The sequence below is a fragment of the Anarhichas minor genome, unplaced genomic scaffold (genome assembly GCF_050575085.1).
Source record: "Anarhichas minor isolate MPS153535 unplaced genomic scaffold, ASM5057508v1 ptg000009l, whole genome shotgun sequence".
NCBI classification, from domain to species: domain Eukaryota; kingdom Metazoa; phylum Chordata; class Actinopteri; order Perciformes; family Anarhichadidae; genus Anarhichas; species Anarhichas minor.
Genome location: NW_027466455.1, coordinates 4,056,988 through 4,082,943, shown reverse-complemented (window position 1 = coordinate 4,082,943; position 25,956 = coordinate 4,056,988). Strand labels below are relative to the sequence as shown.

Sequence of the window (25,956 nt, the reverse complement as noted above, 5' to 3'; positions counted from 1 at the left end):
TAAAGGAACGCTCTGACATTTTGAGTTGTTTAGTTAGTGTAAATGAGATGAAAAAAAGTTCCGCCAAGTGGTTCTACACTTAGCCACACTATACTTTGTATTCAGAGCTGATAAGCTAATGCACTGTTAGCATGCTAACATACTAAACTAAGATGGTAAACATTATACCTACTGAACATCAAGCATGCTAGCCTTATCACTGTGAGCATGTTAGCTTGTTGGTGTTGGCATGTAACTCAAAGCATCGCTGTGCCAGCTACAACCTTACAGAGCCGCTAGCATGGCTTAAGAATCCCCCTGCTTCCAGTCTTTATGCTAAGCTAATAACATTGTGATAAACAGCCTCAAAAAGGGGGCACCAATATGTTGGGAATAACATAGCCTGACATGGGTTATCAGCAATATGTTGGGAACGTAAAGGAGCGTGTTTGGGCTATCAGCATCTAAGAAACTAAATTCTTGACATCAATAGAATTATTAATGTCAGTAACAATTATTAATGATTATTAATAATAACGGGGCACCACCCTGCGAACAGGGACCAATAACCAAACGATAAACTAAGTCTCATAATTAGTGTTCACTCACAATGTCAACAGTCTGAGTACTATCACACATTCAGAGTGAAAGTGAAGGTTTAAGTTCGAGCACAGACCACATATACAGCTATTATCACAATACACATGCACAAAGTAATCACAGACAGCTGCTCTTTAAAATATAACAGAGTTTATTACGTTCTAATACTAATGATCTAGTCAACTAATATCTAAACTAACAACAACTATAAAGTTATGAGCACGCTATCTAAAATCAACAGACGATTGAAAGGGGGGGGGGGGGGGGGAAGTGTGTGTGTGTGTGTGTGTGTGTGTGTGTGTGTGCCGTAAGGAGGAGGAGCGAGGGAACAGCTCAGCGACGTATGACCTAGTTGGGACGTGTTGACGTCTCTCATGCGCGGACTCAAAATGGCGGATAGCCAACAGGAGACCCGGCGTCTAGTGCCGGTAGCCGTTTAGCACGTAGCTACATTAGCTCAAAGCTATGTGTGTGTGTGTGTGTGTGTGTGTGTGTGTGTGTGTGTGGATTAGTAAAAGAGAAGGGAAAGGAACAAAACAAAATTAAATAAAACAAAAGATTAAGATCCTTCGCTCCGCGCGGGAGTATGGAAGATTGCTCTCTCAGCCAGGGGAGCAAGAACCGCGACTCTTTGTCTCAGCCGGTGGTTCTGACCTCCTGAACTGATGAGAAGCAACTTCGACCTCACTAGGCGGCTAGCTCAACACAGATCACGGTAGCATGAAATACACTAGCTTCTCCACAACCCCAACGATCTCGGCGACCGTTAGTGTCGGCGATTATTAAGCATACACCACGTTATAAAAATGAACAGTACTTTAGGCACACGAACAAGATAAAACAAACACAAATTAACTCTCTCTAACTCTGCCCAGACTATATTTCGCCTTACGGTACGATGCAATCGTGGTGATTGAGGGTGATTTCACTGTCGTCTGGATAAGGGATTTTCGCGTCCTTATGTCCGGAGCAAACGAGGCGCTTGGTGGAGAGTGGAGAGTGGAAGTTCTCTCTCTCTCTCTCTTTCTGAAGAAGTCTTGCTTCTTCACTTCTGCAGGAATAAAAGGGTTCACTTCGTGGATACGAACAAAGATAAAATAGACAGTTTGGTGAATTCGGCTAGCGAATATAAACTGTTAGACCTAGGATTTGGTTGAAAAGGGAAACAACGTTGGTGTGCTCCCTAGCTCGACGGAGGTCGAAGGGGAAAAAGCGTTGAGGTGGGGGTTGCTGGTTGTTTTGTAGAACGGTGGCTGAACCACAGGGGTCCTGGGGTGTCTTGGCTCTCGGCCAATTAGATTTCAGCGCTGCTTTCAGGTAACTTCAGGAACACATAGTTTTTGGGGGGAGGAAACTCACACCCTAATGTGAATTTCTTCAGAGCTGGGGGTTTGGTGCTCAAACTACAATCAGGATGAAACCTTTGCTTGCAAAAGGGAAGGCCTGACTCTCTTTGTTCCACAGCACATGTCGAAGAAATATAGTCAGATCCCAACATAAAGCTGGAAACCATCTTAGGAAAGAAACTGAATGTATATTTCCCAAAATGCTGAACTACTCATCTCAAACTACTTCATATGCATGTACAGCATAATAATTTGTTTTTATGAATTTATTATAATTATTTTAATGTCAACAACACCCACAAGAGATCACCAACATTATCACTGTAAGCACCGTGACATCTAAATGACAAACATTATAGCCAGTCTTCACGGAGCTCTGCATCTTTGCGTGTGAATATATAATCCATATATATCTTAAATATTGCACAGTAATACTTTGTTTCTGACTCACTGTATGCACGCATGTCTAAATATACTGTGTGTCAGTTGTACTTGCTGAAAAGTGGCTTCATTGTCCTCCATGACCCCCAGTATTCAGTGCTGTAATCTCCATAATATGAATGAGGACAAAAGCCTCTCAGTCAGCCTGCTGACGGCTGCCCTGGTCCTGTAAACCGTCCATACATGTGGGACGAAAGCTGCGTCAGAGGATGGCACTGAGAACATGCCATTGGTGTGTGACAGACAGTGGTACTTCTATGCACTGGCTGCAGTGACTTCATACCGCTGCTGCTGCCAATAGTCTTCTTGTGGCGTAAGGGCTTCTGGTGTGACAGTCTGGCTTCACACTCTGCCCAGTACCAAACATTTTACAATCAGTTTCTAATCAGCAAAGAAAATAACTTAAAGAACTTCTGGTCTCGAGTTCTAAACTTTAAAATGATGATAGAAGTTTCATCTATTAATGCAGGCATTCAGAAACGTACACCGTGGGAGATAACTGAGACAGCTACTTCCTCTTTCTGGTTCACTAGTTCCCCCATCAGGTTCAGGTTACTTTTATTTGTACCCGTAGGTAGACTTGGTTTGCAATAGAAGGCGAGGCATCCATCTCGACACACATTACAATCAACACAGACAACAAGACAAACATGATAAAAGTACACATCCTCTGCTTTATGGTTCTCTGCGCTTACATGACGATCTGCTTCTTCCTGTTAACCACGTCTCAGTCAAGTCATCAGAGAAACCAAAGTATGATACTTAAGCTATAAGCTAGTCTGCCGAATAAATGTGAACATGGACTGCAATGGATATGTATGTTGGTGTGTTTTTTCAAAAAACATCTGAGATGCAAAAAATTATGAAATGCCCCATAAAATTGTATACACACCTTGAAGCAATCAACCATGAATACAGAATATAAGCAAATACTTGTATTGTAATGAAATACTATTCATTACAGTACATTTCTTTAAAGGAAATTTGGATGATTAAAATCCAAAGTTAAGGCTTTAATGACAGTCGCTCGTCAATTTATGTCCCAAGTTGATATTTTGACCTGATGGTGTCGCTAGAGGAAAGTTCATGGAGGGTTCAGTCCTCTGGAAAGCATACATGTGCTAAATCAGACCATTAGAATGTAATATTTTGTGCATGCATTCTGGTGACATTTAATAAACGGTCAGGTGGTCTCGAAAAATGATGGACTCCCAGTCTTGACTGCCCATGACAAATTAGATCGAAATCTGTTCAGTAGTTTCTGAAGATTATTGTGGAGATTGTGTAACGTGTTTAATCAAGAAGAAATGTGTCTAAACAAAACAACCACAAATACACAAAATTACTTCCAAGAGACACAAAACTACAGAGATGTGTTATGACTACAAAGAGACACAACATACAAAAGAGACTCAACAACTATGACGTACTGTATGTGCGTCTTGCTCCTATGTAGAAGAGGTGGTTGGGCCTTTTGTATGTCTTTGCCCAGGGGTCCATTGTCTCATAATCCACCCATGCAACCAAACCCTGATAAACTAAATTTCAATGTTTTTAAGTTAGCTGGCATATCAGGCAAGATGTGCTATTTATCTAGCTTTTAATTAGCTTAAGTAGATACTGTATGTTGTGAGCTGTTAAATGTGAATAGTACCATGGACATTAAAGACAGTCAGTGTAAACAAGATAACAACATTAGTTACCACAAGCTACCGGTCATACCAGACCAAGTACTTTGCAGCAAAACCCCTCAGTGCACTGAATCCAATTCAAACTGTCGCCTTAAAAATGTCACTGTCCCGCTCTAATGCTGTGCTTGGCTGTTGTATTGGGTCAGGGCTGTAGAAGCCAGTCTGCCTCAGTGCTAGCTCATTATTGACATGATAGGAGCATGCACTTGAAAGTGAGTGCTCATCAATAGTACATGAAAAGGCCTTGATTGTGTGGGAGCACATTGGCCTGCTCTTTATTGTCCTAATCTGATTTAAAAACGTTTCTGTGTGAATACTGCTCAACACTCTCTTCATTCTCATCACGTTTTCTTTGTAGTCAACCAAGTGAAGTTTGGGCCTCCGCTGAGGAAAGTCACTGAGCCTTATCCCGATTTGGTGAGGTTATTTTCCTGCAAGGTATTTTTGTGACAGAGATGTATACTGATGATATACATTAATATGACCATGGACTCTGTGTGTATCCCCCAGCAGGGCTCCTATGATGATGACTGGAGTCTGTCTGGAGGCGAAGACAACTCAACGTAAGCCTTCTCTCTGTTTTCTTCTTCACGACTCTACTTTCATTCTGTTCTGGGAATGTTATGCTTTTAAGCTGTCGAGATGTCACAGCTGTAAAGGATGCCTTCTTCGAAGCTATCAGTAATTCATCCTAGGACAACATTGGACAAACTACCCAAATTCCTCTCCTAACGATACACTCTGATCATGTTTTTCAAGTGGCCAGTAGTGGCCCCGAATCCAAAGACTTCCTCCCAGCTTTAGAACTGTGTTAAATTCTAAATGAGATCCCAACAGTGAACAGAGCATGGATGTTTCAAAGGGGACCTCCACTGATTTTACAACCTTGAGTTGGGAAATAATACTGCTTATATGAAAAAAGTAGTATGAAGCCTTAAGTGTCTCCAGAGGGAGCTGTGTGAAGTCTGATAAATGTCCTCAAGTGATGTCACACTTTCCATTCATTGAATATCCAAACGCAACTATTTTCGCTATTTGCTGCTATTAGTTGCCTACGTCCAAAAAGTTCTTTCGGCTTCCGTGTTTTACCAGTAAATCATCAATTCTCTTTAAGACTTTTTAAAACCTTTATCACAACCTGAAATGATGTGAAATTAGTTTGTCTTCGTCATTTTACAATTATTTTCTTTGTGTGTGCGTGTAGTGATTGTGTAAAATCTCTTCCTGGGAAAAAGAGTGTCATGTGACCTGCAATTTAAAGTGTGGCCGCGACATCAAAATTGCCAAATTGCTTTTCGGGGATTTGGTAGCACTAATGTGCACTATAGCAAGATCAGAGTGTATCTTTAATGACAGAATATGGGATAGAAAAGTGTAGTCCTATGGACTGATGTAATGGTCTGATGTAATATGTTTTGTTATTGAAAGCAGCAGGAGAAGCAATGGTAGAATAATTTCTAATGTTATATTAGATATTTAGCAATACTATTATTGGTAATATTTGTAGTATTCTATCAGTTATATTAACATTGTACTCACCAAAGTAGTCACTGAGATCTGGGAACACTTGTTGGTTGTAAACAAAGCAACAATTTGTCAAGATAATCCAAACCACTGATGCCGTTCAGGGCTACGTGTAGCCCAGTGAGCCCTTCTGTAGTGACCGAAAGTACGACACTTCAATCAACCATGTTTCCCCTCGTCACTGTTGTAGTGACACCTGAATCACTAGGTTAGGGAAAATAGCTCAGCTAAATAAAAAAATAGAAATTAAGATTTAATTAATGAGATATCTACATGTATTATTTGTGGCGGGCACAAAATTGAATGTGTGTAATGCAATTCCTTATTGTTTTTGGGGGCTGTCCATCTTTGCTTCCATTGCACACATTTTTTGGGAACATTTACTTTAAAATATAACACCTTTAGTCACGTTCTAAGAAATGTGTCGGGGAACAGATCCATTAGTGGAACCCTTAACCCACTGATAAGTCATTTTATAACCAGTAAATCACTTCTTGTTCAAAATGCTCCACGTAGGACTCCTAAACATAGTACTTCTAAAATTTTGTAAAAAGTTAGCAATTACCTAGGTGAGTACATTGTTATCATTACTGATGGAAATTATTGTGAAAACTAAGAAGAATAAAATCTGAGTTCTAATAAAGTCGAATTATCAGCATTCACATCACATCAGCAGTCCTAATATCCTCGGACTAGTAGTGGACCCCCCTTTGTTGTGGGCCATTCAGGCCCGTAGTCAGATAAACACCAGGTGTTCCTGTTGCAGGAGCCTGTTGGAATGTGTGGAGCAAGCTCTGCAGCTGAGGTAGGCAACGTCCATCAACTCCAGCCTCTCCTAACAGCAGTGCTTTGTTTTTTTGGTGTTTCGTCAAGATATGTTTGCCTGTGCTGCTGTTGCCCCACCCTCAGCATCTTCAGCATCTGCATTTGTTGTCCAGTTTGTCGCCATGACTCTTGAATTGGAAGCTTGATTGGGATTCTTTTTTTTTGGAGCCTGATCAGGACATTGCTCTTCCTTTGTCTTTCAGGAGTTTAACCATTAGAAGGGCGCCATCTACCGATGTGAGTGGTAACTACACAACCATAAACTGAAGCTGTGATCCAATTGCATACTACATACTGGTTCTATCCATAGGTTTGTGTTTACACCTTAAAAAAACAAAAAAGTATACTTAACTGCACCAGCAAGAAGACTTGACAGAACAGATACAATGTATTTTAGCTATAAATCTGACAACAGAACACTTAACGTATAGGAAACTCCTAGCCTTTTAACTTTAAAATCTTTCTTCCCTGCTTCAAACGTTGTGACGAGTGAATTCTAATGACAGATTAAAAATATGAATACTGCTACAAACGGTTCAGTCACAGACTCGATACAAAACCACTAGGGTCTGTATGACAAATTGTTTCTCATGCACAAGGATACGTGACATGTAACAAAGGACGCTGAGAGGAGCCAAACCGCAGATGTGTGGTATGTCAGGGCGCCCAAATCAAGTGTTAAAATGAGTTTAGCACTGAAAGCGAAGCTGCATTTCAAACTTAAAGAGACAAGCATTTAGTTACTGGTTGGGTTCAATCTGGACAGACTATTTTCATTTTACACCGGTATAATCTTCTCCTAAAACACCAGAAAAACTACTTGGTGCGGCATTACATTGCTGTGTTGGTCATTTTGTTGGACCCCCATCAAGGCACTCCTAAGAGACCGGCTGTGGCTCTGTGGATTCCTCACATCTGGGTCATCTCAGAAGACTGTGGTAACCAGTTACAGACTGGGAACAATCACAGAGTCACTCATTGTGTTTCTGTTTCTTCACATTTTGGAAAGGTCTAGAACAACAGCTCATTGCTGCAAGTTACACCAACGGCCAGTTGAGTCTGACAGTTTAGTGTGCTGAAGACATAGTGTTAACACTTTGGTAAACTATATTAATTAATTTACCAAATTACCACAGTTGCACCCTGTGCCCAATTTAGCTAGCTAGTTAGCTAGCTGACTTGCTAGCTACGCACGGCTAGCTAAAAATACTTTGCTAGGGATTTAGCGTCTTCTTTCTCTCGTCCGTCACTGTCAATCGACCTACTTTGTGCATATTTCCCACTTCTACTAAAGTGAAAAAACTTACTATTACTTCATGTAATGCTTCACTCAATCATATTTAATGTCTTATTGTGTGTGGCTAATGACTGATGTGCTGAAGGTTAAGTACTCATAGTGATGAAGGTTAGCATTTTGATTTCACAGCTGAAAACCTTGTATTTGTGTTTAGTGACACATCGGTTTCTTCCTTTTGAATGTAAAAATGTTCACTTTTAGGTTCACTTTATTCTCTAATAAGATTCTCTTTTTAGCTATGAACACACATAATATTCAAAATGCACCTGCAGGTTGAAGACATTGAAACTGTCACAAAGTAGAAATTATTTGTAATCGCTCTAAACCAAGACTGTTTTGATAAACATATAAAATAAATCAAAATGTACTTGTACCTCATTTGCATATGCAGAACCATGTTTATTGGCACACAGACAGAACACATCGCATCATCCTGATGTTCTAGAACTGATGTCACACAAGTTCTGCTGCTGCTTGTCAGTTTGTCATTTTGTTATTTTATTGCTAACGAGTGGACAGAGAAGACATATTGATCTCCTAACGAAACCAACCTCTCGACAAATCGAACCAACTCGACTGATCGACTCGACAAATCCTTCGTGATGCTGGTAAGCCAGTTTGTTTCTCCCTCATGTAGAAAAAGTGTGTGAGAACTTCAAGATACAATATGAAGATGCGTTTATGAACAGAAAGCATGTGCTGCTGCTCTTTTTTTCAAAATTTCTCATATTGAAAGTTGGATATTCTTCAAGAAAACTGTTAAAGATGTGATGAAACAACCAAAGTGTAGGTGAACTCTCACTTCTACTGCCGTCTCATTGTGTGTGTAATGTGGTTCTCATACAATCCATATATTCATGTCCTAAACAAAGGCGACCTCCTCCCCAGCAACTATACGCTGCAGAAATTAATGGGCCTTCGGAGAAGTGCTCAAATGTGTCAAAGAGGACACCAATGAGACTGTTGCTGTAAAGATCCCTCAATTCGGCGAGAGAGCCTCAACAATGAAGTAATTACACATCAGCATGTTTATATCGCTTTTATCTAAATATCAAAAATCTTTCTCCTGAGATTAAAGCTTGTGTCAACAACTACTCGTCACACTCGTGTTCCCCAGTTGTCTGTCCTGAACGAGTTAAAGTGTAAGAACCTGGACCAGTGTAACATCGTCGGGTTCATTGACTCCTTCCCACTGAGGAACAATACAACTGCTCTCGCCTTCGAGTTGCTGGAAATGACTCTGTGGGAGTACCAGAGAGACGTCAAAACCCTACATTTACATGACGTCAGGAGTATAGTCCAACAGGTATGGTCACAGTACAGTACCCACCCTCAGTAGCATCAGACGCAACACTAACGTCAAAATGCTGTGCGTCCACCCTTTGAATGGCATTGCTTATCTTGCAGTTGGCCACAGCCTTTTACGCCCTGAAGACCATTGGAGTGATCAATGCAGACGTAAAGTTAGACAACATCATGCTGGTGGACAGTAAAGCGCAGCCACTCAGGGTGAAGCTCATCGACTTCGGACTGGCTGTTCCGTCCTGTAGTGTGACGCAGGGCAAACGTCACCAAACAATATACTACAGGTGAGCTACAGAGAGACTCCAATCACGTTCTTCTATGTTCGCAGGAGATGTCTACCATCCGGTCAAATACGATGGTGTTCCTCATTCTGTGTTGGACATTTGTTTCATTTTCAGGGCTCCAGAAATTATTTTGGGACTTCCATTTTCAGAGGCCATTGACATGTGTCTCTTGGTGTTGTGATGGCGATCATGGTGCTCGGTGAAACGCTCTTCCCAGGCTGCAGTGAATACGATACGGTAAGTCATTAGTTGAGTTTCCATCCACCTGTTTTTATGCGCATTATCAATTTGCATTTAAAGAAACCTGAGTGGAAACGTGGACATTTGGAAATGAAAAAGCTGATGTGTCAATAAAAGCAAAATGCGAAGTGCAATGGAAACAGATTGAGCGAATAAACGATGACGTACATGAAGCATGTGACTTCAACGTCCACTGAAGCTTCTACTCCATTGAAGCTTCTGCTCCATTGAAGCTTCTGCTCCATTGAAGCTTCTACTCCATTGAAGCTTCTGCTCCATTGAAGCTTCTACTCCACTGAAGCTTCTGCTCCATTGAAGAGAGGAAAAAACCCTCCACACAGATTTGATGTAATCTTTCTCATTAACACGTTTTCACCTTTTGAGGTTCGACTGCTGCGTTTTTAATTACGTTGCGCCCTTTTCCTTTGCAATGGTATAATGGTTTCACCGACAGAGAAATGGAGCCGTGTACTGCTTATTGCAAAAATTGCATAACGCTAGTGTATGGAAAAAAGCATTCATTCATTTTCTTTTACAGATTTTCTCAGAATTCGGTTCAAATTTGTGGTACATTTTGATGGAAACGGCTACTGACTGCTTCCTTTTTCCTCTCTTCTTATGAGATTTGATACTGCTGCATCCACATATTCTTTGCTTTATCTTAAGAACGATTGACTCTAAACCCAGGTGTCACCATTAGAATCGGGACTGAAAAAGTCAGATCAGTGTGCTCCTAGATCGTTTTTACAGTTAAGTTTAATTCAGTGTTTCTCACCAAATTGGTGAGGCCGAGCAAATTTGTTGACTTAATTTCCATCATAAGAAAGCAAGAAAGCAAGGCTGACCTTTTAATAACGGCTCATGACACATTTCAGTTGGTACCAAAAAGTATTGAGGTTTGATACCCAGCCAGAGCTTCATAGTGGGCCTTTTAAAAACACTTCAAATATCTCTGAGTTTGAAATTTTCCCAGTTGAAATTTCTAACTTCCGACCTCCAAGTAAACAAAAATCATGGCTGACTGTGACAAACTTATGTTTCACAATGGTCACACAATTGAATTCTCAGCAGTGCAGCCTCGACATTTTTAGACATTTTTAACATTTTAGCAAATAACTTTTGTGCAGAGAAGATAACTTTCAGAGATTGTTTACCGTAACCAGCTCCCCAATAACCTTAGCAACATATTTTGACATCAATTTAAATGCAGGACAGGTTTAACTATATGATGGTAAGTATTATTCTAATTCAGGTTAGTTGATGACATCAGACAACTTCTTCTTAATGAAGTCGGGGTAGATGGATTTTCCCCCGGGTTCAAACGTAGGAACTGCGACTTTGAGTGGTGGAGGTCGGAAATATTTAAGTTCGGAGATGTCTGGAATGCAGCAGTAAATCTAACCAATCATGAACTTTTAGGTAATGGGATTGCATGACGCAGATTTGGCGGCATTTCTGGGGCAGATGTTATGTAATCTCTAATGTGAAAGACACAATACATCATTCCAAATTATAGATATTATTTTGACTGTGGGAGATGAATGGAATCCTGTTCTTATCTTGGTGTGATGCTGTGTTTTTGTCTACAGATGCGGTGCATAGTGGAACTCCTGGGTGTCCCTCCAGACTATCTTCTGAGTGCTGGGATGCACTCCAAAATCCATTTTGTAAAATGTTTCGTCGGTCACTGGAGACTGAAGGTACGACGAGATCAAAAGTTGTGTCTCCCGTAGCTGTCTCCCGTAGCATTCTCTCTTCTGGTTGAGATTTATATTAATCAGTTAACGTCATTAAGAGCTTTCTGAAATACCTTATTTTAGACACTTCAGGAGCACCACGAAACAGGTCATTTCTGCAACTACAGAGCCTACAAATTCCGCAACCTGGACGATTTGGAAACGGTAGGTGTTTAGATGGATTGTTCTGTCGCTGCTACAGATTACTTTTTAATTGATTCTGAATCAGAAAGTAAAAACTCTGCTGGATTTGCCCTTTCGTTTCCCGCATTAGTTGCCCCTGACGAACCTTACTGAGGTGGAAGCTGATGAAAAGATGGAGTGCATCGACCTGCTGAAGGCAATGCTTCAAATGGATCCTGACGACAGGTGAAGTCCTTGCCCATCCATTCATCATAAGAGAACCCTGCCAACATAGCGCTGGGTAAGTGTCTGTGTTTGCAAGTGGGCTGAAATATTCTACTACTTTATATACAGTTAATTTATGAGGAGTGAAAATATTTTAGGCACCCATTGTAAAACGGAATTTGGTCATAATGTCTCGCCTGATTAAATAAAGGTTGAATAAAAAACAAAAAGAAAGCTTTTTTCTAATCTATAATGCTACAAAAAAGTTAATTAGGTAGTAGCTAGTTAGCCAGTCATGTTAATGTTACCAGTTTGCGTTGGAGCAGATATACAGTACAACACACTGTTTAATCAATTCCTTACACTTTTATCTTCTGTGTTTTTTGGATTTGGAAGGGTGAAAAAACACTTTTACTTCCGCCCCATGTACACTCTTTTGACATTGTTTGGCATCTGCTGCATCTTACAGTTGCTGAACTATGATTTGATTAATTCAAATTCTTTATTTTCACCAGTCTAAATATAATTAGAGATGTCTTTTATTACTGTTCTGACTCTGAAATGTGGTGACGATATATGTGACAAAAAGAATTTATGATCATTAGCATGTGATGCATTTCATTTAAATTGTTCCTTTGGTGATCATTAACATGTAACGGAACTTATAGTAGCTTTGTGCCGTCGGAGTTTAAAACTTGGTGAGACTATTTCCTCCTCATGTCGGCCATATCGGATTTTAAACCACAAATAGCGGATGAGTCAGGTGTCTGTTGAACTGCTTGTGTCGTAATTCCACAGCTCCAGTACCAGCAGTGGATTTCACGGATCAACCTCGGATGCATTACATCCAGGTGTTATCTTGGTGCAGCCTGCACCGGCTGAATGCTGCCAGCGGTGGGATGAGGACAGCGAGTGAATATTGGTGAGATGATTTTCTCTGGACATGTGAGTCATCGGAAAATGCCAACTAGGAAGTCAGATATTAACTGTGTGTGTGTGTGTGTCTTAGTTCATCGGATCGGCAGGACGACCTCTCCCCCAAAGGGGCTAAATGTGACCCCCCCTCCCCCTCCCATTTTAACAGTGGGCTGTAACATGGAACAGGAACACAAAGAACGCCCTTCCACCACATCTGGTAAATGCTTGCCTCCACGCACCTCTGAATTGTCGAGTTCTTTAACATTGTGCTGGATTCTACTGAAATTTCCTTTTGATTATCAGACGACACGGAGCCCAAGAAGAGGAAGAAGAAGAAGAAGAACTGCATCAGGCGCTTCTTTTCCTGGGCCAGGAGGACATTTTGCTGCCGCATCAGTGTCGACTCTGAAGAGGTCTGAATCGCGCTATGAACACTTCTCTCGATGGATTTCACACCGGAAATGTAGAGAGTATGCGTATGATGGCACCAGGGGTGTGTTATAAAATAAGACAGAACAGCTCGCCTCCACGCGTGTCTGAATTGTCGAGTTCTTTCACATTGTGCTGGAATCTACCGACATTTCCACTTAAAGTGGGGCCAGGCAGCAGCAGCTCATTGAGGTTGTCTCCCTTAAAAAAAGAGCAATTGAAAACAATCCCGTACCCTCCGTTTCCACACCATTGCTGTGAGCAGAGATCAGGTGAGGCTGCTCCCTGAGGACAAGCCTTTGCTTCTTGTGGCGTGACCTGAAGACGGAGGAACCTCCAAGCATCTACACATGGCAAGTCCTTCCGTTTGGCACCACCTCCAGCCCCTGCTGTGCAACTTTCGCGCTGCAGAAAGATGTGATTGACCACAGTCAGCCAGGTGAGGATGTCCGTATTTCCATAGAAAGGTCCTTTTATGTGGACAACCTCCTGCAGAGTCTCCCCTCTGTTGAAGAAGCCCGTCACCTGGTTGACAAACTGACATCATTGCTGGCTACAGGAGGATTTGAACTAAGCCAGTGGGCCAGTAACACCCCTGAGGTCATCAGCCACCTGCCCAGAGAAGCCAGATCCGAAAACAGTGAGTTGTAGCTCAACGAGTCAGGCACAGACCCACAAGAGCTCGCCCTGTGGCTCCGCTGGCTCTGCAATTCAGACACCTTGAGGTATAAATATTGGATGCTGGATAGACCCAAACCCACCATGAAGAATATATACCGGGTCTTGGCACATCTTTGCGACCTACTGGGCTTTATTGTCCCATTCACAATGTGGGCTAAGATCCTTGTGCAACACTTATGGGGAAAGCAAAGAGATTGGGACACTTCAAACCTCCAGCGAGACCTGAACATCTTTGCTGATCCTTCAGCGAAAGCTTAAGGCAGTGGCCTACCTGCATGCAGAGAACTCACATGGCCATGTGGAAGTGTCTTTCCTAACTGCCAGATCTAGGGTGGCTCCAAAGAAACAGGAATCTGTGTCGAGGCAAGAGCGCTGTGCTGCACTGACAGCTGCCCAATTGGTCACACTACTGAATAAAGAGCTGACGATGAACATCCGCGAAGTAGTCTTCTGGACAGATTCCACAACAGTTCTCACTTTGCTCCAATCAGACTCCCGTCGATACAAAGTGTTAGTAGGAACAAGTGTGGCTGAGATCCAGGAGCTAACTAGCATCTGGGCCTGGAGGTACGTGGACTCTTTCAACAACTCAGCTGATGACCTCACGCGAGGGAAGACACTGTTTGAACTGTCTGGTAAAAGTAGGTCATGGAGCGGCAGCAGATCAAGACAGTCTTCCTGCAGAAGATTTCCCTGAGGAGTTCCTCTTGTGTGCCGTAGGCTGCTCTCCCTAGCCCCGGAGTATGATGAGGCTGTGGGTCTCATCGAGGTTGGAGGAAGGCTCCGCCGCAGCGACCAGCTAGAGCCAGATGCCATCCACCCAGTGGCACTGAACTCTCGGCATAAAGTGACCCAGCTCATCATTTAGGACTTAGACAAGGGCCTCCAGCCTTCAGGATCAGAGCGTCTCTTTGCAGAGCTGCGGCGCAAATACTGGATTCTGCATGGCCGTGAAGCTGTGAAACTCCATCAGCACTCCTGACCGGACTGCCAGAGGTGGAGAGCCACTCCAGTTGTGCCCAGGACGGCAGACCTCTCCCAGTCCAGACTGAGGCTGCTGAAGCCCGCATTTTACTCCACAGGCACAGATTATTTGTGCCCTTCACAGTGAAGGTCGGCCGTCGCCACGAGAAGAGATGGGGCATACTGTTCAATTTCTGTTTTTGAAAAATGGATTGCACCCAGTAATATGTGTTAAATTTGATATCTGCGCAAACTCTATGCTTTTCCTGCACGTCATCTCCGCCTGTCTGCATGTCTCAGCAGCTCTGGAGCGCTGGAAAAACCTTCCACAGGAGGCGGGTCTGTGAAGCAGTTTAGCCAATTGCTGATTAGAGATATGAATGTATGACATACAATTTAGCTGAACAGCGTCCTCAAATGTATTCAGCTTTGAACGAAGTTTGTATTGCCCCAAGCTGTGCGTCCTCGTCAGGACTAGTCTCTAAAATTTTGCATAGACTTATAGACTTGGATCCCTTGATGGCAGTTCTAGGAATTATAGACTCTTAACAGAGTAAAAAATGGTGTAGAACACAATATGATTTCATTTGTAAGCCTGCTGGCACCAAGATTGATTACACCAACACATTTAAATCTAATGAGGGATGTTATGAAACATGAAAACAGAAATTTAACAATATTTGGCAACATTTTATAGACTATATTAATAGTATAAAACTTCCTGACCAGAGTTGAGAGGATCCTTTAGACCTAAACAGTAAATAAAGAAATTCACAAGTATGTACAGCAAGAAACGGAGTCCTGAGTCCCCCCCCCCCCTCCCTTTTGTATTTATTAATTTTAATTTAATTTATATTTTTCTTCTCTCCCACTATGTCCTTTCTCCACTTCTATGGAGGGATATATCGATGTATATGTTTATGCATTTTGAGAATATTGGATGGTTACAAGCAACTTAGTAGGTCACAAAAAGTCACAGAGACTTGATAAAGGTGTCACATTTTATGTTTATCAAGTTTATATTGCATATACTTGGACATGTACATGTTTAGAATGTATTTATCTATTTATTTTATTTTGTATTTTATTTTAATCTCCCCCTCCATGATGTTTTACTTGGGTATTGTTGGTGTTCCTGGTTTTGATGCCTATGTATGGAAGTGCGTGTGGATGTGTTTGAGGATTTATAAGTTCTGTAAAATGACAATAAACAAAGTTTAAAAATAAATTAAAAAAAATAGGAAAAGCAATGGCCCTAAAATAGATCCTTGTGGTACACCTCTCTCATCGTGTACATTAAAACCCCATAAAGAAGAAGGCAACATGCATCATGTTGACTCTGTAGTTCCCAGTCTGGCCACAGCCAGTCTCTCTGCCAGTAGCATTTTTCGTGCATGTTTTGATAGTGGATGTATGCTGTGATCCAGTGTTAGAGGGTTTACTGACGTCCTAAATTCTCCCAGTTTGACTATTGTGTCATTGGGATTTAAGGGGGCATCAAACTAGACTTATTCCTCTGTGGAAACACCGTAGTAAACAAGCAAAGCTAAAGTAGCTCAGAGCTGTCCGATTGCAGCACATTCCAAAGACATCTCTCAACACAGGAAAACTGGAAGTTTTCACTTCGAAAAAAAATCCACAGAAAACAGTTAAAGCAGCAGAATATAATAATATTCTTTGTGATAACAATTCTTTTTTGCTGTATGTAATTTAGCACACTAGAGTAGCATGTTAACAGTAAAGTTACCAGCTTTGGACAATATCTTGCCAGCTTTTTTGTCAATATCTTAATGTTCAGCATGTGCCATGTATCATGTTAGCCTGCTGTGTTAGCATGTTAACATGTTTAATGAGTGAAGTTTAGCATTAAAAGGCACAATGTGGTATTTTCTGCCACTAGGGGTCTCTCAATCAAAACAATAACCAAAGAAAGAGTTTGGTTCGGTAGTGAAGTAGTGGGATCATGGGAGTTGTTGTCTTCACTACCATTGCAGTCAGCTTTTACACGTTTCTAATTTTGAAACTATTTCCTGAGACGTTTGCTGGAAAGGTCATTTTGATTTGATAACTAACCAACTAACATGATTTAAAATGCTGACTGTGTTAAATTGGTACACTTCAATGAATTATTTACAAGGACTTAATCTATTTGCTGGGGAAACGTACTAAATCATTAATTAGTACACAGGTCAGCTGAACATGAGTTTCCAATAATAAATGAATAATTCATTTCATAGAGATTCTCTCTGGAGTGTTGAGTGACAGACCAACTGATATATTGACGATGGCATCACTACAGCTACGTCTTTTCAATGAACAAAGAGTGCATATTGTTGACTCAGTAAGTTTCATTAAGATAGGATCAATGTAAAAAGTTGAGTTGGATCTGCTACTACAGCCACACCTGTCAACATTACAACATGGTATACACTTTTTAGGATTAGTTTGCAGTATGCAATTGGCTCACATGGTTAGACAACATTTTGACCCCATTAGCCCTTCAGAGTGATTCATGTCTTTGCTGGTGTTTTTCAGGGAGGTAGGAAGAGTGGTTTATTCAGTCCGTCCACAGCATCGCTGCCAGCCTTCAGCGCCTTAACTCCCAACACAGAGGACAGTGACCTGACGCTGAGACCCAGCTGCACACTGGGACCCGACGCTGCAGTCGCGGCTGACCCCACCTCCACGACAGGTACAACACGTCACTAGACACTCCATCAGAGCTCATGCTGGATCTCCTGCATGTTGGCTTTTCAGTTACTAAGGAAAACTGCTTAGTGGTTAGCTGGAGGCTATCTATCTAAGGATGTGTGTGACCTGGAGCACCCAAGACCCACAGGCAAGTATGAGGTCTTAACGTCGAAGACTTTTATTTAAATAAATGAGGTAACATAATAGTAATGAAGCCAATGGCCCACTGTCTGTGGCGACCATTCGGGTAAATATCACAAGTGTTGCACAGTAGGGAAGTGTTATCTAAAAACACACCTGCAATTACAGCTTCTCACCATAGGTGCTGCCAAAAGAACAAAAGTCCTGGTTGATACCTTAAAAATATTGCTTACAGATACCCAGCTCTAAAACTTGGACTAACAAAAACCACTTCCCCTCCTCTCTCCTGTGTTTGAAAAGTGTTGGCCAGGTGCTCGGCCACACAGGACATCAGACAGCGCTGCAGCGATACATGCCTGCCGGGGGGGGACGCTGCAGCAGCGGCAGAGAAGAGGAAGGTTGCCAACGTTTGCTCTCCGAAAAGAGAGACGCCACTTTCACCCGAATGGAGCACGCTGAGGAAAAAGACCGAGGACGCTGTGAGTTGAAGCCGAACATCTGTCTCTCATACCAGTGGGAAACAACAATAAGCTTGTGTGATTTGCTAACATAATAACTTTCTAATGTCTGTCTAATGGTGATGAATCATGCAACCACACAAGATGTTGATTTGGAATGCATCTGATGTACAGTTTTTATCATCCCCTATGTTTTGTTATGTGTAACCTTTGACATTTCTAGAGGGCTGATTGTCATGGACTTCCTCCTACCCCTCAAGTCCATGTAAGTCTGAAATCTAACAGCATGTGACCTACGATAAAAGCTGACCAATGGCAACGCCCTGACGACTAACGAGATAAGCTTCCCCGCATGGCATGATTCAAACTGCACTAGGAACTGTTTTTTTATGTAAATCCAGCTGATGTTTTTATCGCTGCACTATTCCATCAAATATTTTCGGGTGTCTTTCGCTTACGCATTTCCACGTGTATTTGGTATCTTTGGAAGCCTCAGCGCTCAGTTGATGCTGCTGGTGTTTGGAGTCGCCAATGTGTAAAGTAGCCTAGTGCAACTTTGAACACATTACATAATGTTATTATTGTAATAATCATACATGCTGCTTTTGTTAGAATGGATGTCATTTCAAAATTGAAGGGTCACTTTAACCATGTCAGACCAATGGTGATTCAGTTGCTGTGCTGGTTCTGTAGATGGGAGCCTGTTTCTCCAAGGTCTTCAACGGTTGTCCTCTTAAAATCCACTGTGCCGTCACATGGGTTTTACCCAAGACGAGAGGTAGGACAATAATGTTTCTTAACAGCCATAGTAATAATGAAGTCAGCTTTGCTAGATACGTCATCAACTGTGCAAGAAACGATATCAATGCTCCACATTTATATTGTGGGCTCTTTGTGTTGTGATGCAGGAAACAATATTTTCCCTTTAACAAACACTTTCCCTTCTTAGATCAGTACCTGCTTCTTGGGGCAGAAGAGGGCATCTACACACTGAACCTTAATGAACTTCATGAAGACACACTAGAGAAGGTAACAAAAAGGGCGGATCCGTGTATTTACCATTCTTTTTGCTGGGTCGAGTTATCAGAATTCTCTTACACTGTACGTGCTTTGTGGACTTGTCATTGTGTCCCTCAGGGAGTCCTATTGGAGGTACTGTGGAAATATTGTGTCCTTTCTATAAGCCATCTAGTCCAGAGTGTAGATACCAGACCCAAACTGGATGGTACCTGTCTTGACCCGGTTTCACACCAATATTTAGAAATGATGTTCAGGTTTGGGTCTGGTTCGGCCTACCGAACATGGTGCTTCACTTTCTTTTTAGTGAAATTAGAGTGTGTTGGGCTACTTCTTGTTTAGTGCTGGGGTTGGTTATTTACATTTTTGTTGATATGGTTCTGTTGGTTTCCAGTGCACACTGGGTTGGTTTGCAGCTGAGTATGAGGTGAGAATGCCAACACCTCCAAGTCTGAGGCTTCGGTTCTCTGTCAGAAAATGGTGGTTTGTTTGCGAGTTGATTCCTCAAGTTAGATCATTTATCATTGGATAAATCCTATTGTGATGAAATCCTGAATCCAGATGTCATGATACACAATTAAGTTGTCTAAATTGACAACTACAAGCACATACTAACTAACTCTGCACTTAAGTAAATTAAATTAAATGAGAAAATACACAATACTTTTCATTTGTCATGAACACTCACACAAGAGTATAATAAACCATGTGTTGTTTCTTCCACACTATTTAGTGACTGAATTACCAGAAACACTATCTCGCTATATATGTAGTTATGGAGATATGAATTTACCTATATTGTGATTGAAGGTATTCAAAGGGATTGTTCTGTGTTGTCTTGTCTTTCCTCCCACAGCTGCTCCCTCAGCGATGCACATGGCTGTATGTTATGAACAACGTGCTGATGTCCGTATCAGGTAACAAATCTCTAAAAATGACACATGGTTTTGTCTGAGAGAGAGCGGCGTGCTGTCTGTTATCTGCTGCTCACAGAAAGTATCCGTCCCGCAGGGAAGTCCTCCCAGCTTTACTCCCACAGTCTGGCCGCTCTGTTTGAACAGAGAGGACACCTGCAGAAGAAACACGGCAGTCTGTCGCTCAGCACCAGCCGCTTCACCGAGAAGATCAGCTCCAGGTGGGACAGGGCGTTAGTGGTACAGTTGTAGTTGTAACAGTGTCATTCTTGATACTTCCACTAGGTGGCATTAAAGTAAGATGTTTTTACTCAACTGCATATTCTCTCTCAAGCCACAGAAAGTTTGCCACGTCTGTGAAGATCCCCGACACTAAAGGCTGCAGGAGAAGTAGTGTAGGTAGGTGAAGTAGACTTCGCTCTGCATGCTCTGTGTGTTTATTCAGCAATGACAACAACAGACTCCCAACCTTTCTACTCTCTCTCAGCACGAAACCCGTACACAGACAGCACATTTCTCTGTGGGGCAGTTCCATCTGGCCTCGTTCTTCTTCTGTGGTATGAGCCTCTGCAGAAGTTCATGCACCTAAAGGTTTGTACAGTCACCTTAACTGAAATGTATTGCTTTATGTATTTCTGTTACAGGGCTTCAACCTGCACTGGTCTTATTGTAAATATCAGCTCGGCAATAATTCTGTGTTTTAAAGGGGCAATCTGTGAAGAGGTTACAGTGTTGACTAGGGCTGCAACTAACGATTATTTTAATAATCGATTAATCTGGCAATTATTTTTTCGATGAATCGGATAAACTATACCTTTACTACTGTTATTAACGAGCTAACGCCAACTTGTCAAGCTGGATAACGAGTAAACACCAGCACCAGAAGAGCTACTGGAGGGACGTTACGTTCCTCACTTCAAAACGGAACAAAAGTAGGATTCTGTAGTGACTTACCCTGCTGTTGAACTCCCTTCCTCCTCATCAAGGACTCCAACATGTTTACGTTTTAGGTGCTGAATCATCACCGTGGTGCTCCCGTGCCATGCCATGTCGCTTTTGCATATCTTGCAATTAACACACTATTTCGATTTATTTAGTGTGAAATGCTCCCACACCTTGGATGACTTAGGTCGTACTGATTTCTCTGCCTCCGCCATGTGTTTCAGAACGTTACGGGTCTCTCCGATAGGCTTTCCTCTACCTCCACTCTTTTTTTCTTTCCTCCACGCTCAACTCAACTTTTTTTTTTTTTAAACTCAAACATCTCCGCGACTTATTGAGTGGCGTATACAACGAATCGATAATGAAATTCGTTGCCAACTCTTTTAATAATCGAATTTTATCGATTTTATCGATTCGTTGTTGCAGCCCTAGTGTTGACGTTATGTCAAATACGTTAATGTATTGTGTTGCAGAGGTATCTACTGAAATGAGCATGCTAACCAGCTTGCCTCGGCTCGTACTGTCCAGGCAGCAACCTCCGGTTCTGTCGAGTGAAGCCAATGCGGAAGTGTCTTAAAACTTGAATTCTCTCTACTGACCAGCAAGGGGCGACTCCTTTGATTGCAAAAAGAAGTCTGATTGTATAGAAGTCTATGAGAAAATGACTCTACTTCTCTCTTGATTTATTACCTCAGTAAACATGAGTTCATGGTCTCAATCTCTAGTTTCAAGTCTTCTTCAATACAGCATAATGATTTAATATATTGTGGTCCATTTAGTAGTTTGTGTGAATTGCTTCAGACAAAATTCCTGGTAAAGCATTGACAACGTGTCCTGTCGTGCCACACTTACCTGGTGTTATCAAAACCCTAAATCGATCCCATTCTTAGTACCATGTAAACTGACTCCTCCTCTTTGTGTTGCCATGTGTTTGCTCTGCAGCACATCGCGATGAGGCTGCCGGACTCTCTGCCCATATTTGAGCTGCTGGTGTTGGTGTCGGACGAGTTCCCTCAGCTGTGCGTCGGGGTGAGAGACTTTAGCAACGGGAAGCTGCCAATCAGCCAACAGCTCAAGTTTGATATTATAGAGCTGAACAGCACGCATATCTCAGCACCAGGTAGGATGGACTGTTTCTTCCTCTGGCCGTTTCTAGAGCCCAGCTTTAAGCTTCGACTCAACTCTCTTGTTGGTCTGCAGATAGCGGAGCACTCGGGGCAGTGCAGGTGACCCAAATGGACAGAGACACTGTTCTCATCGCATTAGAACGTAAGTAATCTCAACACATGTTCCAATACTCCAGCCATCTTTCATGCCGACTGCTAATATATCGCATCTCGATGGACAGAAACTGTGAAGATAGTGAACCTGCAAGGGCTTCCATCCAAAGAGCTGGCCGCTGAGATGGTCTTCAACTTCCAGATCGAAACTCTAGGTAGAAACAATCATGTGATAAACACAGTGAGTGATGTTTCTCGCTGACAGTTCAGTGACGTGACGTGTTCTATCAGTCTGCTTGCAGGATAGCGTGCTGGCTTTCTGGAAGCACGGCCTCAAAGGGATGAGTTTTCATTCGAATGAGGTGATTAGCTTCAAGATTTGCATCGTGACGGGTCTGAGCTGATGTCGTGTGTTTGTCATACGTTTACCACTTCTATAAAAATGTCCTCTTTATCTGCAGGTGACACAAGAAATTACAGATGCGAGTCGAGCATTCCGAGTCTTGGGAACAAACAGGTACATTTTCTAACAAAACACTTTGGTTCTTCACTGATGAAACAATACTAGTAGTACTGGTTGTAGATCAAAATAAGCTAAAATTTAAAGCCGGGGTAGGCAGGTCAGTTTTAGCATCATTGGGCAAAAGAATCCATAACAATGTCTAGTTATTCATGTGATCTGAAAGAAAACTTCGTCACTTCCTCTTGGCTCTGTTCACAGGTTTTAGAAAATCTAGCTCGTTGGCCAATCACAGGTCATTTAAGAGAGGGGGCGTTTTTATTGGCTGCTACAAATGCAGACGCGTTCAAAATCTTGCTGTTTTTTTTTTTGCCTTTTCCAGAAAACTGCCTTCCCTGGGGTACCACTTGAATTACTATGCTGAAAGCTTAGTATGGAACTTTTTGCCCAATGAAGCCAAGAAGAAAAAACTGCCTACCCCAGCTTTAATGAAGTTTTCAACGGGAGAAAAAAAGCGAACTCCAATTGCTCTTTGGGAGCTTCAAAAACAGTAATTTCAGTTTTATCTCTGTTTAACTGGAGAATATTTTGGCGCATCCAATCACTGTTTGGTTTTATTCTCTTACCGAGCAACGCATAGTGTCCTGGAAAACCTAAAAAACAGTTGACCGATTTTCCAGTTGTGGAAAGCACATGGGAAATAAGAGAAAAGGTCAATTGTCCTGGAAAATTCAAATTCAAAATTCTTCTAATTACCTTCAGCTGACAATGAACTTATTGGCCCTTCTAGGAACTTCTAGGCCCTACAACCAAAAAGGTACCACCTAAAAAGACTTAGTTATTTTCATGGACATATTAATGTTCATGTGGTAGTTTATTGACAAGAGCAAGGGCGTAGGTTTGCATAGGGTCCATAGGGACTAGTCACGACCAAAGTTTGGGAAAGACACAATTGTCCCCACCAATATTTTGTTAATTTTAATTGCCTCAGACACTCAGATCTCCGTGGTCAACTCAGCAGACACTTTCACGTGAAATTCACGGTAAACGCATTCAAACGGCACAGATCGGGAGCGAGCGAAGGACCGTGAAAGTTAGCGGAAAGATTAACGTGAGACAACATCCGGTTTCTTCAGACGAACATTCGGTTTTCAGAATAAGATGCCAACAAAGTATGAATTATATTCACATTAAATATAAAACATACTAACTGCATCTCGTGAGTTAAAGGGAAAATACACCTAAATTGTGCGTAAAGTGTCTTTATTCTTTGATCGCTGGGACTAATTACCTTGGAGTTACAGCATTATATTGATGAACAGTAGAGCTGCATTCACATGCTCTGTCTGTCATGAAGACAGACATTTTTGCTGAAACGTGCTGAAACATTTTATTCGTGTTGCACAGCAGTGGAACGTTTCACATACAGTCAGCACACTGAGCACAGATAGTGAAGAGATAGAACTGCTACTGTGTAAAGAGAATACTGCTGTTAAAAATAACCTGATTTGTTTAAAGTGTTTACAAACCAGATGTTATTGCCCTTTTGTTCATATAGCAGTACTTTTAAAATAAAAGTGCGCAATACACTACTTTTGAATTCATTATTGAACTTTGCCATAACAATGAGATTAATCGCGATTAATCGCAAAAAATCCATGCGATTAAATATTGTAATCGTTGCCCAGCACTACTAATAATTGCATAAAGGAGGAAAGCACTTTATTTGTAGCCTATTAAGTGCTGCAGAATAGATTTTTTATTTTTTTATTTTGTCTTTTTTTGGCTGCACTGGGAAAAGTTTTTTATATATATTTTGGATATAGAATATACTGTTACTGTATATTGGCATTTTAGCAGAACGTTTTTTATTCATTTATTTAATTATTTATTACTATTATTATTTATTTGGTGCAGAATACTGTTTTGTATTTAAACTAAGGTTTTGTTACTGTTATTATGTTTAAATCAGTTCCAAGTTACACAAATGTTTATATATTTGAATAAAGTTTGCCTGTTCAACATAATAAATATATAAAGTTGACACTGTCCGGTCCATTCTCCATCCATTGTGTGCGGTCCCTTTAAGAATTAGGATTTGGGAGTGACGCGGATATTCTTTATTTGAGAAAAGTTCATATTTGTATTGTCAATTTTCACTATGGCAGTATCCCTACCAATGCTGAGACCAAACCTACGCCCTTGGACAAGAGTATTTAACAAACTGGAATGTCCTTGAAAACAACCAGTAGGTAAAAGAGGCTACCCTGTGATGGTAGCAGAATGAATAGAAGTAGTAGTGTGGAAAGGGTTCTTAGTAGTTAGCCGAGGGTTTATGTTGCGCCTATACTTTAGGATAATAATAAAATAACAAACACGGGGCTCTGCGTTCGGCGCCAAGATGGCAGCCACTTTATTTCTTGTCACACACACCTCTCCGAACCTCTTTCCCCTCGCTCTCCTTCCGTCTCCTCCTTCACAATAAAAGCGCACAACACATATACAGGAACCCTGCTTCTTAACATACTCAACATAATAGCTTACATACCTCCCCTCCTCCATAAAGAAACGTCCCCGTTTCTAAACATTCTAAGTGCAAAAAAAAAATCACATTTCCAATCCCCGTAACATGTCTCTATAACACGACATTTGGCAGTAAAGAACATTATACATCCTTCCATCACCCAACTGCACAGCCTCCAGAAAATATGCCCCACTAATCCCAATAGACACCAGACATGGCTGATACCCCATAGCGTTTGGACACACCATCCATCCATTGTAGCAGCATGTGCTGCTACAATGAAGAAACATGTTGACAGACATATTCACACATTTATCACTCAAAAATCAGTTAACGATAAGTGACAAAGTCCTTTAAATATGCTGGTTGTCTCACAACTCTCTTTGAATGAGTAACAGTCTGTTGTGGTTCACTGGTGCCCGTAACCAAAACAGTCTCTGTGCCACCAGTGAACCGTGGCTCTTCCCCCGCACAGTCCTCCTCTGGTGACCCCTCGTCCTGTAGCGAAGGAGCATGGTGAGGAGAAGCTGGGAGGCTACTTGAAGAACCAGCAGGCCGTAGCAAAGTGTAAGGTTTCTGTCTGTCATAATAAACAACCTGCTCTGGTCCGTGGAGATCAAGAGGACTGCCAATGCGATAGATGAGTCCTGGTTCCCCTTGAGAGTCCAACACAGCCAGGACCCTGTAGGGCCCCTTCCAGTGCGGAGCAAGTTTCATGCAGTCCTCCGTAGGATTATGCAGCCATACGAGGTCTCCTTCTCGATACGGCTGATGACGTGCCATTCCATCATAGTACAGTTTTTGTTTTTCATGGGCATCAGCACCACACTGTCTGGCACCACAAAAAGCCGTCTCCAGCCTCCAGAGAGGTCACAAAGTCAGCATGAGAAAGAGGCAAGTCCAAGCGCACCATTTGCGATGGCACCAACACATCCACCGGGACACAAGCTTCCCGTCCATGAGTTAAGAAGTAAGGTGTGTA

At 41.8% G+C, this 25,956-nt stretch overlaps 2 protein-coding genes across 7 annotated transcripts in view; both read left to right on the top strand.

Annotated features, from left to right (window-relative positions):
- Positions 1-25,956, top strand: part of map4k2 (mitogen-activated protein kinase kinase kinase kinase 2) — a 52,698-nt gene that overhangs the window by 19,813 nt on the left and 6,929 nt on the right. The window contains exons 14-32 of one of the 6 annotated variants that reach the window (XM_076087135.1): positions 4,416-4,474; positions 4,571-4,620; positions 6,348-6,386; positions 6,610-6,643; positions 17,143-17,299; positions 17,740-17,918; positions 18,121-18,162; positions 18,591-18,675; positions 18,847-18,926; positions 19,771-19,831; positions 19,926-20,049; positions 20,163-20,227; positions 20,316-20,419; positions 21,713-21,890; positions 21,971-22,039; positions 22,119-22,205; positions 22,282-22,352; positions 22,452-22,507; positions 22,833-25,538. In XM_076087135.1, the coding sequence (XP_075943250.1) occupies positions 4,416-4,474; positions 4,571-4,620; positions 6,348-6,386; positions 6,610-6,643; positions 17,143-17,299; positions 17,740-17,918; positions 18,121-18,162; positions 18,591-18,675; positions 18,847-18,926; positions 19,771-19,831; positions 19,926-20,049; positions 20,163-20,227; positions 20,316-20,419; positions 21,713-21,890; positions 21,971-22,039; positions 22,119-22,205; positions 22,282-22,352; positions 22,452-22,507; positions 22,833-23,004 (1,712 nt within the window). In that variant the 3' untranslated portion in view covers positions 23,005-25,538. Of the gene's footprint in view, positions 1-4,415; positions 4,475-4,567; positions 4,621-6,347; positions 6,387-6,609; positions 6,644-17,142; positions 17,300-17,739; positions 17,919-18,120; positions 18,163-18,590; positions 18,676-18,846; positions 18,927-19,770; positions 19,832-19,925; positions 20,050-20,162; positions 20,228-20,315; positions 20,420-21,712; positions 21,891-21,970; positions 22,040-22,118; positions 22,206-22,281; positions 22,353-22,451; positions 22,508-22,832; positions 25,539-25,956 lie in introns of those variants that run through there. The other 5 variants (XM_076087134.1, XM_076087139.1, XM_076087140.1 and 2 more) reach the window with 5 other exon arrangements.
- LOC142946079 (homeodomain-interacting protein kinase 2-like) lies at positions 8,004-15,410 on the top strand. Its single transcript, XM_076087141.1, has 11 exons — positions 8,004-8,311; positions 8,576-8,712; positions 8,821-9,009; positions 9,111-9,292; positions 9,407-9,529; positions 11,122-11,232; positions 11,353-11,433; positions 11,543-11,692; positions 12,415-12,538; positions 12,626-12,751; positions 12,838-15,410. The coding sequence occupies exons 5-8, from the start codon at positions 9,473-9,475 to the stop codon at positions 11,639-11,641; spliced, it is 348 nt and encodes a 115-aa protein (XP_075943256.1). The 5' UTR covers positions 8,004-8,311; positions 8,576-8,712; positions 8,821-9,009; positions 9,111-9,292; positions 9,407-9,472; the 3' UTR covers positions 11,642-11,692; positions 12,415-12,538; positions 12,626-12,751; positions 12,838-15,410.

Bases quoted from the DNA above. Each gene is read 5' to 3' on its own strand.
- LOC142946079 (XM_076087141.1), top strand. From the start codon at position 9,473: ATGGCGATCATGGTGCTCGGTGAAACGCTCTTCCCAGGCTGCAGTGAA. The intron at 9,530-11,121 runs GTAAGTCATTAG...TTTTGTCTACAG, and splicing joins GCTGCAGTGAATACGATACG to ATGCGGTGCATAGTGGAACT. The intron at 11,233-11,352 runs GTACGACGAGAT...ACCTTATTTTAG, and splicing joins TCGGTCACTGGAGACTGAAG to ACACTTCAGGAGCACCACGA.